Here is a 16,573-nt window from a genome sequence, read left to right on the forward strand (position 1 = left end):
CACGGTGTACAAAATAAACACACATTCATTACTTTAGAAGAATACAGTCATATTGAATTATTAATTAAAATCTGTATGGATCTCGTGCCCATGATCCACCTGGCCTCCCTCCTTAGCAGGAGTTTATCACCTCCCTGTGCTGTTATCCCTTTCTAGTCCCGCAAGGCGTAACACCTCAGGGTTAGTAAAATGGGCCTCCTAAATGTGTTGAATGAGTCTCTGTGTCCCTTACTTGTGGAGATGGATTTGAAGTGTTCCCGAAAACGGATAAAAAGCGTCCAAATTCTTTTTCCAATGTAATTAATTGCAAATGAAATTATTTCAAGCAAACAGATGCAATATCGCAGTTGGCAACATAAATGTTTGAAGTCTTTCAGTGTTGCCAAAGGTTGTGCAACCAAGTATTAGGAAAGGGCACCTTTAATCCATCATACGCTATGTATGGTGAAAGGTCACCTGTTTAGTCAAATGTATTCCGACATGGAATTAAGAGATTCTAATGATACACACTTTCTACGTAGTCACTTATTTCTGAAAATGTCTGCTTTTTTACTAATAATACAAGGGTGACAATAGATCCAAGCTATTTAGACAATGGTTTGCGAAAAATGAATTGCACTAATCAAATCAGGGACAATGTTTTCTTAAGCCATGTACCTAAATGTAATACGTTTGCTCTTGTGGGAACTGTGGTTAATGGAATATGTAAGATGTTCATAAATTAACATAAAAAAATATAATAGAAAAGTAAACCTTCCTGTATCGAATTAAAGGAAATATAACATGGATAAAGAAATTAAAAAACTGACTCTCATATTAACAATTTAAGAACCTTGTTATATACAGTTGGGTCTCTAAGTATTTGGACAGTGACAGAATGTTCAGATTTTAGCCTCTTTACAACATGATTTGATTGAAGAATTGAGTTTAATCTTTAATTAAATGTGTTTAACAACATTATTTCATTAACTGTTGAGGATTTCCAGGCATTTTTTTTATGTTGACACTGTTTTCACACCCTTAAAGGGTGTCTCAAGTTCTTAAAACTGGAAAATGGTTGTAAAACCAAGTAACTTTTCAATTTACCTCCAATTGAAAATTCTCTCTGTTCTCAAGAATAGAAGTATTTTTAATTATTTAGTTTACTTCTCTTTGCCTAGGTTACCAGCCTCCGTGCAGTCTCAGAGTGGCCGGTTGCCCAGGCAAGGAGCGCGCCATTTGCAGTCTCTGCTTAGTGGCGCCCTTAAGCTGCCCGAATCAAATCATGCCCCTTCCTCTTTGATGCCGCAGAGGCAAAGCCTCTTGAGTTCAGATCCATAACACAGCCATGCCATGCCTAATCAGATATTCGATGTTATTGGACAATTCATTAACCATATTTAATTTTTCATGCTACCTTGGATATAAATGGGAATCTGCTGGGGGCGTGGCTATGTAAGCCAAGAGAGAAGACGCACCTTTTGGAGGCTCCCATCATCCTGACTCGAATCCGGCCATTAATCCCCCTGAACTGCAGCTGCACCGGCTGAAGCGGTGCTCTGAGAGCTCGGGAGACCGGCGACCCCTCGGGCGGTGGCGGTGGAGCGCTGGAGAGCCGATATCTGTGGCGGCCTGGAAGAGCAGCGAAGTCCCTGAGCTGCGGCGGCCATCTTTGAGCGTGGCTCCGGCGGGCGGGACGCAGTGCCGGCGGCGGCTGAAGCCGGGTGGATCTCCTGGGAGCGCGGCAGGCACCTGTATACAGTGGGGACGCTGTGGAACATCGAGGAGCAGGAGGCAGGTGCCGGGTCTGGAGCGGCGGGCGGGCCCTGGGGGACGGCGGCCATTACCACAGCGCACTCTCCAGCAGCAAGGAGAGAGGCGCTATATAGCAAGACTGCGGTGCATTCAGGAGGTGAGCTACCGGCCTGAAACGCTAAAAGGGGCAGAGCGGTGTGCGCCCTGAAAAATTGGGCCCTGCACTCCCCTTATCAAAAACCCCTGCTTGCACCATAACTTTGGAGGGATCATCCCCCCTCCCTGCTGTTCTGCCTGGGGAACTGTGGCTGCTCTGGGACACGGTGCCTGGGCAAATTCCTAAGTTGATACATTTGCAAATATCTGAGACTCTTTGCTTGGTTTGCTGCCTCTCTGGGGTGCATCCCGGTGTTTGGCCCTGTCCGGTCTGTTAGTGGAGAATAAACTGCCATAATAATAAATCTGGTCCTTTGGTGGGGATCTTCTGCTAATCACCATGCACCATCCTAAAGGAGCGGGGGCTGCTGACAAGTTGAGGAAATATGCCAGAGACGATGCCCCAGATAATACACGCTCTCTCAGAAATAATCCTACGCAGTCAACGCAAAAATCGTCTTTCTGACAGTAATGAGGAGGGAGAACAAGACGAACTGACTCTCAAACAAGCATCTGAGCAGTTGATGCAGGCCATATCTCTCACCAGGTCCTCTCTCACTGAGAAAATAGAAGACGTGCATACTGAAGTGGGCCGTCTGCGACAAGATATACAAACTATGAGAGGGCGTATTTCAGAGGTTGAAACAAGGGTGTCTCAGATAGAGGACACCATTGCCCCAATGGAGGCTAAGCTATCAAAGGCCACTGGCTCTGTGAATGCCTGGAAGCAAAAGGCAGATGACCTGGAAAACAGACTGCGTCGTAATAACATCCGAATTATTGGCCTGCCGGAACGCTCAGAGGGTCAGCAACCTGAGCAATTTCTAGAGGACTGGCTTAAAACCTCCCTGGGAGACGGATTCTCCTCAACATTTTCTGTGGAAAGGGCCCATAGGGTCCCAACGAGACCTCTTCCCCCCGGAGCTCCGCCTCGACCTTTTCTGGCACGTCTCCTTAACTGCAGAGACAGGGATGCAATTCTTCGCTTGGCAAGGCAGAAGACCCCTATTAAATTCAATAACGCCACCATATCAATCTTCCCGGATTTTTCTATGGAACTTCAAAAGCAGCGAGTTCGATTTATGGAAGTCAAAAAGCAGCTCAGGGATAAAAACATCATTTACTCCATGCTTTATCCAGCTCGACTCCGTATTGTTCATGAAGGCTCCTCCTTGTTCTTTACTGACCCGGCGGAGGCGGTCGAGTGGTTACGGTCATACAAGGGGCCTAGTACCCCGGACTCTTGAGTAGCTCTTTCTGTCTGATGGCAACGCAATCTGGAGCTCTCTACGTGAGTGCTGAGTTTGTCAACTATACCGGACGCTGAATACAGTGAGGGTATCCCCTATTCTACTCAACTATAGGAGTGTAGGATTACACTCCCCCACCGTTTAAATGTTGTTTGGTTTGGTATTTTACACCAGTTTTGATTGTTTGTTATGTTTGTTAGTCGCCAGTGATAACCTTATGCTCTGTATGATGTTCCTGATTCCCGCCCAGGCTGTGGTGTATATTATGCCTTTTCCCGAACGTAGATATGGGATCTGAGATTGTATGTATGACGTGGAACATACGGGTATTAAGACTCCTCGAAAGAAAATTAAGGTATTTTCACAAATTAAAAGGTATCATCCACATATTGTAGCACTTGTGGAGACGCATTTGACCAGAGACACAGCTAAGTGTACGCAAAAGCCGTGGGTGCAGTGGTCCCTTCACGCATTTCACACCAGTTACTCCAGAGGGGTCTCCCTGTTGGTACATAGGAATGTCAGGTGGGAGGCTAGAGAGTCACGACGCGATCCCGAAGGTCGCTTTGTTTTTGTTCATGCCTTTATTAATATGCGGGAATATGTGATATTATGTGTTTATAACCCACCCCCGGCCGGCATATCGGTTCTCCGCATGGCACTGGGTTTCTCCCTAAATTATCCTAATGCTAGTGTTATCTGTATGGGAGACTTTAATTTAGTCATGGATAATCTTAAAGACCGACTGAGACTAGACGGCGAGATATCAAGGGGGCCCCTTTCTCAATCTCCCTCTCAATTGGCATCATTTATGAACGGTAGCGGATGGTTAGACCTATGGAGAACACGTCACCCTGAGACAAAGGAATATACTTGTCATTCTTCAACTAGACAGTCTCTATCCCGTATAGATTACATATTTGGATCTAGTGACCTAGCGCTATGGGTGAATAGTATCGAACATGGTAACAGGGGGATATCAGATCACAGTCCAGTTATTCTCAAACTTAAATACGGTCAGTCAAATAATAATATACCTTGGAAATTGAATCCCTTCTGGCTAAAACTGATAGATGCTAGTGATAGAACGGTTGATCAGTTAAACTGCTTTGTCTCTACTCACCCAGACCCCTCGAATCTCAATCTGTTCTGGGACACTCTAAAGGCATATTTAAGGGGATGTCTGTCCTCTACAATTTCCTATATAAAGAGGGTGACGGCGGGGGAGGATGACGAGATGGAGCGACGGCTGAAGGACTCGGAAGCCGCCTATGTGGCCAATCAAACTAACGGCAACAGGGTGGAGTGGCTCACTTCCCAAAGATTATACACCCAAAATATAGACACTAAATCAAAACGTAAATTATTTTTTACCCGTCAGTCTTATTTTGAATTGGGGAATCAGGCCAGTACACTCCTAGCTTTTTTGGTACGTCAGCATAACACCTCCAACACGGTACTACAGATTAGGACACTCGATGGTTCGTTGGTATCCTCCACCGAGGAAATTCTTCAAAGTTTTTGTAATTACTATAAGTCACTGTACAAATCGGGTAGTGGTCTTGGGGTCCCTGAATGTACAGACTATTTATCAGACATAGCATTCCCCTTACTGAGCCCAACCCAGCAAGCTTTTATGGAAGCCGAGTTTACTCTGGAGGAGGTGGAACAGGCTATAATGGACATGGCCACCGGGAAGGCCCCTGGACCTGACGGGTTTCCCGTTGAGTTCTATAAAAAATATCGGGACCACCTGGCACCACTTTTATTGAAGGTGCTTCAGAATATATGGGAGGGAGAAATTATGCCTGAAACATTTTATGATGCAAATATCATTGTACTTAAGAAGGAGGGAAAGGACCCCTTGGGAATGTGGATCATATCGCCCCATATCATTGGTGAACGTAGATTATAAAATCTTCACTAAAATATTGGCCACTAGACTAAATACAATCATATTAGATCTTATACACCCAGACCAAACAGGCTTTATGCCCGGGAAAAGTACCTCTATTAATATTCGGCAGGTCCAATCAGTGATTCAATATAGTTCCCTAGAATTGGACAATAACTGGGCTCTGGCATCCCTAGACACAGCTAAAGCGTTTGACTCCCTCGAATGGCCTTTTCTTTCCGCATGTCTGCAGAAATACGGTTTTGGAGATAAATTTATTAGAGGGATAGATACACTATATAGGAATCCTAGGGCACGGGTAATTGTGAATAACTCTATCTCTGATTCCTTTACCTTGCATAGGGGAACCCGTCAGGGATGTCCTCTGTCCCCGGCCCTCTTTGCCCTCGCGATAGAAGCCTTGGCAATACGCATAAGGTCCTCCACGGATATCAAAGGAATAAGTATTGCGGATCGTGTGGATACCATCGGTCTATATGCTGATGATATGATCATATTTATGGATAAAACAGAAGAAACACTACCACGAGTAATAACGACTATAGATAATTTTAGCAAATTCTCTGGTCTCTATATAAATTGGGATAAATCTGCTCTGATGCCCCTGTCTCATGCGCCGATGCCCTGTCTCAAAAATCTCTCGTCACTACCTGTAGTCTCCAATTTCAAATATCTAGGAATACATATGTCTCAATATAGTCAGCTGGACCTACGACTTAATATTTATCCACTATTGGACCTGGCCAAATCTAAATTCATAACTTGGAGCAAACTCCCTCTCTCCGTTGCAGGTCGCATTAATTTAGTTAAGATGATATTGCTCCCCAAATTTAATTATTGTCTCCAACATAGTGCTGTGCCAATACTCAAATCTTTCTTTGCAAACTTAAACTCCCTGACCACGTCCTTTATATGGGGGAAGACTAGACCCAAACTCAAGCTATCTACTCTACAGAGACCGACAAGGGGGGGAGGGGCAGCCTTACCAGACTTTTATCTATATTATCTTGCCGGACAGGCTAGAGCGATAAGCAAGTGGATGCCTAGCAACCCCCTACCCAATTCAGAAAGCCATATAATCCATTCTGCCCGGATTAACTGTCCACTGGGTTTTTTGGAAATGGAGAAAGTCAGTGCTCCCCGTTTGCTGCCATTGCTTCGACAAGCGAGATTAATATGGAGGCAAATTAAAAAAGTTTTTAAATATACAGATATAATAGCCGAAATGCCACTGTGGTATAATAGTTATTTTCCAGAATTACTAAATCACCCATCTACTGAGTTCTGGATCTCATATGGTGTTCTCTCGGTAGGTAATTTATATAACCAGGATGTTTTTGTGTCCTTTGAGCAATTGCGGGATACCTACAATATCCCAAGATCTCAATTCTTCCGTTTTTTACAGCTGAGGTCAGCTTTCCAGTCACATATGCGAAATGCAGGTGCAAGTCGAGCACTTTCATCTTTACCCCTTATAGGCATTCTCAAATCGCAGGGTCCTCAGGGACTCATCTCCTCTTTATACACATATCTATTATCCGTGGGAGATGGGCTCACTATTAACTCCTTAAAAAAGAAATGGGAGGGACTCCTTCCCGATACACTGGAAGAGGAGTGGGAAGATATTTTGGAATCTCCAACTAAAGTTTCTCCCTCAGTTAACAATAGGATGACCCAGCTATATATTATATATCAGACTTATCTGACTCCGACACGACTTTTTAAAATGGGCCGCCTTCAGACGTCAGACTGCCTAAGATGTCACGCGCATGCTGCGGATTTTATCCACATGATATGGAGGTGCCCGGTAATCTTTCACTATTGGAAAGAAGTCACGACATTGTTAACGTCTTTATTGTTAATCCCTGTCCCACTTGAACCATTGACTTGCCTATTTGGGGTGTGGGATACAGAGACCTGGGATCACCATACTGGGATCTTCCTTCGAGAAGCGCTCTTCTTAGCACGAAAGGTACTGGCGTTAAGGTGGATGGGTAGCTCCTCCCCGTCTCTCGGAGCTTGGATTGACCTGGTGAACTCGGTTATCCCATATGAAAGAACACTGTACCATAATAGAGGGTGCCCAGGTAAATTCGAAAAAATTTGGGGTAGATGGAACTCATCTCAGCATACTCTGTAGTCTGCGTGGATTAGATATATGCACGGGAGGGAGGGCATGTGGTTCGGGGACATCGTTGCAGAGCAAACTTGAATCTGTTTTCTTTTGGCGACTTATTACTAAAGGTTAAAGTTGTTTAAGTTGTATAGTAGGTATTTTATAGGTACTAGTGATTCAACATGCACAGTCTATTACCTCTGAACTTTGGATGCGATGATGTTTTGTAATCATTTGTATCTGATGGTATGTTTAATAATGATAAATGTAATATGTGCAATGTTTGTCCACTCTGAAATTAATAAACGAGTTTAAAAAAAAAATGGGAATCTGCTGCTCTCTAACAGAAAAATGTGTTGACTACTATTCTCAACAGATTTTGCTATTTTCTTTTAAATACAAAAAGGATTACTTCTTATTCTTGTACTATATTTCACCAACATTGTGAAGAACTATTGTTATGTTTTGATACTTCCGGCTCTCATAGTTTCTTCATTACTAATGTGATTTATTTTTCTCATTGTACGGACATCTTTCATTACTATCGCTTATGTATTTTTCCTTCTGCTGTTCTTCAGTCTAAGTTTTTTTTTCCTATTCAGGAAGAACAAGATATTCTTGAAGCTGACTTAGACAAAGATGAAGTTGTTCAGCCGCAGGCCGGAGAACTTGCAGGGGAAAAGCTTCTGACCACAGAGTACCTTGGAGTATGTATCATCATCTGCAATACTAGAACTTGTTTAACCTCTGTTCACAAGGTTAAAGGTTTATCTCCTCTCACATTGTGATATCCCTAGGATTATGACTTCTGGGACCCCTACAAATATTAAGAGGGCCTATGGCACTGATTGTGGGCGACTAGGGTACCCCATAGGATTGGTGGCAATCACTTCATCGGCCATGTTGGTAATCATTGGTCACTGGACGAGAACACAGAAAACCACGTTCTGGCATCCGCAGCTCTTCTTTGGATTTCCCAGCTTGGAGCGACATCTTTGTGGCGGCATAATGTGCATGTGACATCGCACCAAGCTGGCTAATCAAAGAAGAGTTGCGTCCGACACCCTTCTGGTCTCCACACATTGGCCGCGGCTCCCTTTTTAATCCCCCTCTGGTAATGCACGGATGCTACCCCCTGACAAAGGGTTTATTCCAAAACGCGCATCGGAGCGCGTTCCTGCATCCACCCACTTGACCGCACAGGTAATGCTGCATTTTGTCATGGCACATTAGTTTTCCATCTGGTTGCATGTGTTACGCCACTGGACTGGTACAGTGCTTATATGCTTGGCAAATTGACCCTTACATCCTACACATTTACTATGCTTCTAATGCAATCATTGTTCCTTATTATTGTGGTCTTTCAGTGGTTGACGGTACTTTTTGTGTGCTGCTAACGCCATTACTTGGATATCTTTTATTGTTTATCCCAATAAACATTTTATTTTGTATTTTCAACTTTTTGTCCTATGCTCTTTTATGACCTTTTGTTTGGAGCTTTATATACCTATTAGTCTCTTATCCGAATGGTCTGCCATTTACCCTTTAAGCAAGTATATACCTATTTATGACTTTCCACCTATATTCATATATTGTTCAGACTGCAGTACATACGATTGCTTTTATTCAGTGTGCCTTTTTAATCAAAGAAGAGCCGCAGATGCCATTAGGTAGGAGGTGGTTCTCACAGCTCCCGTCCAACAACCATGTATTACCAATGTGGCCGCTGGGCTGGGTCCTACAAATCAATTTGTACGTCCTCTAGTTTCTTGTGTGGTGAATGATTGGGGGAGCACTATGCAGGGCACATAACAGGAAAGAGATGCAGGAGACCCCAACGATAAAGTGATAGCATCTCATAGGGTCATCCCTTTATCAGATGGCCATATGCCTTTAAAGGACATAATTGCCATAGTACACATTGAACTGTAGAACCCTTACAAGTTGCAGTATAGTAGTGACTTTATAATACAGGGTCCTTAACGGGTTGGTGTCAGGGTTGTTGTTAGCATTAAGAAGGATGAGTTTGGGGAGTGCAGTGAACTTAGAAACAAGGAACCATTAGGCAGGGGGTGTTCAGCTGAGAGAGTGGGTAAGTTAGGAGTTGTTAGCAAGGATAGTGTTGGGGAGTGCAGTGAACTTAGAAACAAGGAACCATTAAGGCAGGGGGTGTTCAGTAAGTTAGGAGTGATTAGCAAGGATAGTGTTGGGGAAGGAAATAGGAAGAGAATCTGTAACCAGGTTTTTGCTACCCAATTTGAGGGCAACATGATGTAGAAGCAGAGACCCTGATCCCAGAGATGTGTCACTTACTGGGCTGTGTGCTACTTAATTTTTTATAAAATCACTGTTTTATCAGCTACAGCTCTAGCAGTTCTCTGAATGCTTAGCTCTGTGCAACTTCGCCCACATCACTGATTGGCAGATTTCTCCCTATGCAAAGTACACAGAAATCTGTCAATCTGTGGTAGGGCGGGGTTATGCAGAGCTCTTGAATATGCTAGCCCTGTTTTCGATGATAATTTATCAAAACTACACCTGGCAGCCCAGTAAGTGACACATCGCTGGAATCGGGGTCTCTGTTTCTACATTATGCTGCTCTCAGATTATGTGGCAAAAACCTGATTTCCCTTACAGATGAATAGCAGGGTCTTATATAAATGAGATAAATTGTGTTCATTTATTTGTGAAAAGATTAATAACCTTAAAAGAAAAATGATCTCTATGCTTGTCTTCAGATCATGACACATACACTAAAGGTAAAGAAGAGAATGTTTCCTGGTATACTGCAGAGCATTGACGAGCCCCTCCAGAGACCAGTGACCCCCAGCAGTCACAGAATTGTGCAGACGGGGTACGTACTTAGTGTCTGACAGTAACCTGCAGGATTGGAGTAACAAATGAATTTGTATTATTGGTATGTTTGGTAGACATGTAGTTAAATGACTATGCAAAATTCGGAAACGGAGAACAAAGCAACCGTTATCAAAGGAATTATAAAGCTATCAGGTCTGCTAACACCCATGTCCTTACAATCATATACTGCTATTTTTATAATGGTCATCCAACACAGACACAGCTCTTCACTGCTTATCCATTCTTCATGACACTATTTTCTATTGTGCTGGCATTTACATTTTGCTTTTTTACTAGGTCAGAGAACACAACCTCACAAGTAAATCCTTCAAACTCGTTCAGAATCCAAAAATTGTCAGCAAGACCCCCCACACGTAGTGGAAGCCGCCCAGGCACTGCTGATTTTTCTGCCTCATCAACATGTAAGCCCATTACATAATTATGTTGAATTTACGCTTTCCTTTTCTTCAAAGCCAATTTAAACCCTTCAGATTTTGAGAGCAGCATCATTTATGGTCTGATAACCTGATTCCAGCACATGTCATTTACCGGACTGCATGTTTCAGATTTTATTAGTGTTTTATCTGTTGCTGATCTACCAGTTCTCTGAATGCTGAGCTCTGTATAACCCCGCCCACACTACTTATTGACAAACACTATGCATAGGCAGAAAGCTACCAATCAGAGGTGGGGGCGTGGTTATACTAAGCTCATGAATATGGAGGCCTATATACCAGTAGGCTTAGTAGTTCTCTAGTGATAATCTCCTGCTGATAAAACTATGATTTTATGAAAACTACAGCAAGCAGCCCAATAAGTGACACATTGCTGGAATAGCGTCTGTCGCTACATTATCCTGATCTCAGATTAGGTGGCAAAAACCTGGTGACAAATTCCCTTTAATACTTGCTGTTCATTTATGTAAATCTCCCTTTGGCATTGGTACAGTATGTTACTACCAGAGCACAAGCTTTTGGATATTGTGTCCTGTAGGATTGGCTTGCTTTGCTTTGTACTACTGCAGACCTCAAGTTTAATGTGGAGCTAAATCCTGTCACATAGAGCTTACCCCAATACATGGTAGAGTCTACACAAGCCGCATTATAACTTCATTTTGGAACACTTAAGAAGTAGCTTACAGCAATATTTAGTTTTTGTGTGCATTTTATGGTCCCTTTATGCACCCTGTGGAAACTTCTTTGTTTGCCCTTCACATGACCTTGCAGCTGGTGTATTCACATTCAGATGTTCAAAGAAATATACTCTTCTCCAGACCAACCCGGAAAGAAGATATGCTTCCTGTTTGACAGGAAACGAACAGTGCGTGGTTGCTGGAGCTGTATCTATCTGTACGCGGATCACGCATCTTCCTGCAACACAGCTGAACCATTTGTCCTCCTCAAACCCCCTCCCTATATAAATGTTCATTTTTGACTTTGCATAATAGGAATATTGATATATCACAATATGTATTTTGGGAGAAAAAAGCTAGGCATATGTTAGAAAGCACTTTAGCTAAACTTATCATCAAATGCTATTGGATCACAGTGTTTTTTTTCTCTATCTTCCCAATTTTAGCTATTGACACTGAATCATCTCGGCTTTTTTCGTCAAGTGCTCGGTCGGATCACCGGGGACCCGTGTCACCCTCTTCACCTCGAATTCTGGATCTGAGTTCGGAAAAAAGCAATGGACACAGTAACAGGTGACTTTCCAGTACGGCTTGAGATTGTGTCACTTCCACTCCACTTGATTAGCCAGATACCGGCATCTACACAACATCCTTGACCATGACGGATACCTGGAAAGGATTTTGCTATTGTTCACCAAGGCATGAGTGAGAAAATGTTTGTGTGGTTAATGCACAAGGCAGGGAACCAAAACCAATAATTGTAAAAACAACGAGCCCGCTTATTATTTATTACCTAAATACGTCTGGTAGGATACAGTATTAACACATTCTTGCTTTCTTGGGCCTTTATATTCTTTCCTTGACCAGCAGAAGTTGGCACTCACGAAGTCCGGAAATACCAAATACAAGCCCACGCAAGGCTAGGACCCCTACTATTGCACCCCAATTTTCCCAGTCTGGTCCACAACAAAGTCGTCCCAGTTCTGCAGGATCCTCTACTCACAGCAGACAAAGTAAGAATTCCGGGGAACCGAGCTGTAAGATTTCTATTACATTTCGGTACCAGTATTGATCTATACTTTATGGAAAGGGAGCAGAAAATGAGTTCTGAATGCAGAGGTATATTTGTTGATATTTACAGGTCATAGACCTTTTTGTCTGTAACTTAATTTACTGTGCATCCTGTCCATCTGGGTCATAATCCATGGACATGTGTTTCCGACCTAACTGTTCTACTTGGCACGGAATAAAAAGGATATTATGAAAAGAATGTCGGACTGTGCTGGTAATAAACTTTCCCCAAAACAATACTGGGCAGAATACATTGAGCACAGCATGTAGCAATATGTGTCACATAGGCCAACAAGAACAGTGATACATAAAATAACAAAACATATTGTGTTTAGATGTGTCCGGGACATCTGTTCCATTGCTTCTTTTTTCTTCACTAATCAATAACTAATGATTATATCTAAAGTATTCACAGTGTCTAGAATTGTGCCCTGACTCCATGCATGAAACCATATCTGTAGACCAAGTCATGACTGTGCGTTGTGTATGTCTTGGTGTGACACACACAGAATTCGTTAAATAAATATTATGTTTAATCAAAATTCTATTACAAGTCTAGTAAATGCAATTCGATAGTTATTGAAGGAGAGAATCTTATAGAGACATGAACTCCATGTTACATCAAAGGCATCTCAGTTAGATGCTTGATATTTCCAATATTTTGAAGATTCACAAAACCTTTCTTGTTTTTTATCTTGCAGGTAGTCAGTCCTACAGAAAGTAGACGTAAGCGACACAATGGAAGCTGCGCGATATTCTTGAAATTACATCAGAAAGCGAAGAGCTTAAAGAGGATCTGTCATCAGTAAAGGACCAGTTCTTTAAAATGGGTTCTTGTGTTACGTATATATATATATATATATATATATATATATATATATATATATATATATATATATATATATATATATATATATAAAGCCTTGCTGAAAATAAGGTCAGGAAGTATGTGTCCCAATGGCTACTGTAAGAGTTTTTAATATTACTATATTAAATGGCTATGTTAATAGCTTATCATATGTTTCAACACCAAAGATAGGGTCATAGTGTTCAATGCAAAACAATTGTCAAAACAATTGCATTTAACACAAAAACCTGATTTTAAACAATAGCTCATTTTCTAAAGACAGCTTCTACATATTGTGGATCTCATAAGACCACTTCTCATATCTTTGATTTTTGGGCCCTTTCTGAGTTATGTGCGTGGAGAAAGAATATTGGCATCTAAATGGTTAGATTTTCTGTGTAGTTACCTTTGATACACCACTATTATTTTACACGTGCTACATAGTTTTAACATTTCACTGTTTGATGTTGATTTGGGAAAAATTTTGATAATTGAATTTTGACTCAAAGTTTTTTCTTTATTAATTTCAGACATTGTCGTGTGTTTTTTTTTCTAGATGTTGGTTCAAACTCGAAACTCAATTGTTACAAATTATTTTATTTTACATATTTATTTATTTATGTGAAGTGTTGGATGTTAAAAGCTTGGATACAATTTCATTTTATATAAAGTTCACAAAAAAATTGATATTATAGCCTGCTTTTTCACAATTAGTTTGATTTATATGTATGTTAAATTCCATATTAAAAGTGTTAAGCAATGTATTATCTTTACTGAATCACTTTGTTACTCTTACTTTATGCAAAAGATGACTTTTTGATATATTCATTATACTTGTAATATATAATGTGAAAATTTAATAAAAATTATTTAGAAACAAATGCTTAAAAATCACCATATTCATTTGTAGCCATTATTAGAACTTGAAGAGACGCTTCTAAAAGTGCTCTCCTTTCTCACATCAGAGCAGTGTAAGGTTCCTTAGCCTTAGTATTAGGTCTGTACACCACTCTGTGAACTCCGATAATGCACAAGCATTGTACTTCAGAATTATGGATTGATCTGGAACACATAGCCAGGGCCTGGGGACAAGGTATTTTGGTACGATAGGAAAATGAAGCTGATGGTGCTCACCCCCACCCTGATGAACCGTCAGCACCCAAGTAGAAGACCGAGTCAGAGACTAACATAAAAGGAGCCCTAAGGTACCCCCACTTTTTAACCAAAAAATACTGGCAAAAGTAAAAAAAGAGGAGTACTTTATGGGTGAGGCTCAAGAGAAAGTGTGTTTTCAAGGTTAGATATGGAATCAGTCAGTTTGTGGACCATTTTCACAATACAAGGGATAACTAGTGATCTTTATCCCTGATGTCCTTTATTTTATATGTCAGAACCAAGGACAGTCATGGAAACTAATATTAGCATGTGCCCTAATGGAATCTAAACGGACCCCATTATTGATAAAGGAATACGGATGCGTATGATTGTTTTTAAAGAAGCATTCCCATCAAAATGTTCATCCTCTTAAGGCCATGTTCACACGCTCAGTATTTGGTCAGTATTTTACATCAGTATTATAAGCCAGGAGTGGATTAACCCCTTCACCCCAAAGCCTGTTTTCACCTAAGTGACAGGGCCAATTTTTACAATTCTGACCACTGTCACTTTATGAGGTCATAACTCTGAAACGCTTCAACGGATCCTGGTGATTCTGACACTGTTTTCTCGTGACATATTGTACTTCATGATAGTGGTAAAACTTCTTCGATATGACTTGCATTTATTTGTGAAAAAAACAAAAATTTGTCGGAAATTATGAAAATTTAGCAATTTTCAAACTCTTAGTTTTTATGCCCTTAAATTAGAGAGTTATATCACATAATATAGTTAATAAACAACATTTCCCACATGTCTGCTTTACATCAGCACAATTTTGGAAACATAATTTTTTTTTGTTAGGACGTTATAAGGGTTAAAAGTTGACCAGCGATTTCTCATTTTTGCAACAAAATTTGCAAAACCATTTTTTTACGGACCACCTCACACTTGAAGTGACTTTGAGGGGTCTATATGACAGAAAATGCCCAAAAGTGACACCATTCTAAAAACTGCACCCCTCAAGGTACTCAAAACCACATTCAAAAAGTTTATTAACCCTTCAGGTGCTTCACAGGAATTTTTTGAATGTTTAAAAAAATTGAACATTTAACTTTTTTTTCACAAAATTTTTACTTCAGGTCCAATTTGTTTCATTTTACCAAGGGTAACAGGAGAAATTGGACCACAAAAGTCGTTGTACAATTTGTCCTGAGTACGCCGATACCCCATATGTGGGGGTAAACCACTGTTTGGGCACATGGCAGAGCTCGGAAGGGAAGGAGCGCCATTTGACTTTTCAATGCAAGATTTGCTGGAATTGAGATCGGAGCCCATGTCACGATTGGAGAGCCCCTGATGTGCCTAAACAGTGGAAACCCCCACAAGTGACACCATTTTGGAAAGTAGACCCCCTAAGGAACTAATCTAGATGTGTGGTGAGCACTTTGAACCTCCAAGTGCTTCACAGAAGTTTATAATGTAGAGCCGTAAAAAAAAATTTTTTATTAATTTTCACAAAAAATGATCTTTTTGCCCCAAATTTTTTATTTTCCCAAGGGTAAAAGGATAAATTGGACCCCAAAAGTTGTTGTGCAATTTGTCCTGAGTACGTTGATACTTCATATATGGGGATAAACCACTGTTTGAGCGCATGGCAGAGCTCGGAAGGGAAGGAGTGCCATTTGACTTTTCAATGCAAAATTGGCTGGAATTGAGATCGGACGCCATGTCGCATTTGGAGAGCCCCTGACATGCCTTAACAGTGGAAACCCCCCACAAGTGACCCCATTTTGGAAAGAAGACCCCCTAAGGAACTTATCTAGATGTGTGGTGAGCACTTTTAACCCCCAATTGTTTCACTAAAGTTTAGAATGTAGCATTGTGAAAATTAAAAAATCATTTTTTCTTTCCACAAAATGATGTTTTAGCCCGCAATTTTTTTTTTCCCAAGGGTAACAGGAGAAATTGGACCACAAATGTTATTGAGTACGCTGATACCCCACATGTGGGGGGGAACCACCGTTTGAGTGCATGGCAGAGCTCGGAAGGGAAGGAGCACCGTTTGAAATGCAGACTTAGATGGAATGGACTGCAGGTGTCATGTTGCATTTGCAGAGCCCCTGATGTACCTAAACAGTAGAAACCCCCCACAAGTGACCCCATATTGGAAACTAGACCCCCCAAGGAACTTATCTAGATGTGTTGTGAGAGCTTTGAACCAACAAGTGTTTCACTACAGTTTATAACGCAGAGCCGTGAAAATAAAAAATATTTTTTTCCACGAAAATGATATTTTATCCCCTATGTTTTTATTTTCCCAAGGGTAATAGGACAAATTGGACCCCAAAAGTTGTTGTCCAACTTGTCCTGAGAACGCTGATACCCCATATGTTGGGGG

The 16,573-nt window shown here is 41.3% G+C and overlaps 1 protein-coding gene across 3 annotated transcripts in view; it reads left to right on the top strand.

The window, feature by feature from the left end:
* ARMC9 (armadillo repeat containing 9) overlaps positions 1 to 13,916 on the top strand; it is a 290,214-nt gene extending 276,298 nt beyond the window's left edge. For 2 of the 3 annotated variants that reach the window (XM_069727004.1, XM_069727006.1), the window contains 6 exons: positions 7,774 to 7,878; positions 9,910 to 10,025; positions 10,325 to 10,449; positions 11,606 to 11,732; positions 12,027 to 12,172; positions 12,932 to 13,916. In XM_069727004.1, coding sequence (XP_069583105.1) covers positions 7,774 to 7,878; positions 9,910 to 10,025; positions 10,325 to 10,449; positions 11,606 to 11,732; positions 12,027 to 12,172; positions 12,932 to 12,954 — 642 coding nt within the window. In that variant the 3' untranslated portion in view covers positions 12,955 to 13,916. The remainder of the gene's footprint in view (positions 1 to 7,773; positions 7,879 to 9,909; positions 10,026 to 10,324; positions 10,450 to 11,605; positions 11,733 to 12,026; positions 12,173 to 12,931) is intronic. The other variant, XM_069727005.1, reaches the window with a different exon arrangement.
* Positions 13,917 to 16,573: the final 2,657 nt, after the last annotated feature.

This window comes from Ranitomeya imitator, chromosome 5 (genome assembly GCF_032444005.1).
Source record: "Ranitomeya imitator isolate aRanImi1 chromosome 5, aRanImi1.pri, whole genome shotgun sequence".
Classification (NCBI taxonomy): domain Eukaryota; kingdom Metazoa; phylum Chordata; class Amphibia; order Anura; family Dendrobatidae; genus Ranitomeya; species Ranitomeya imitator.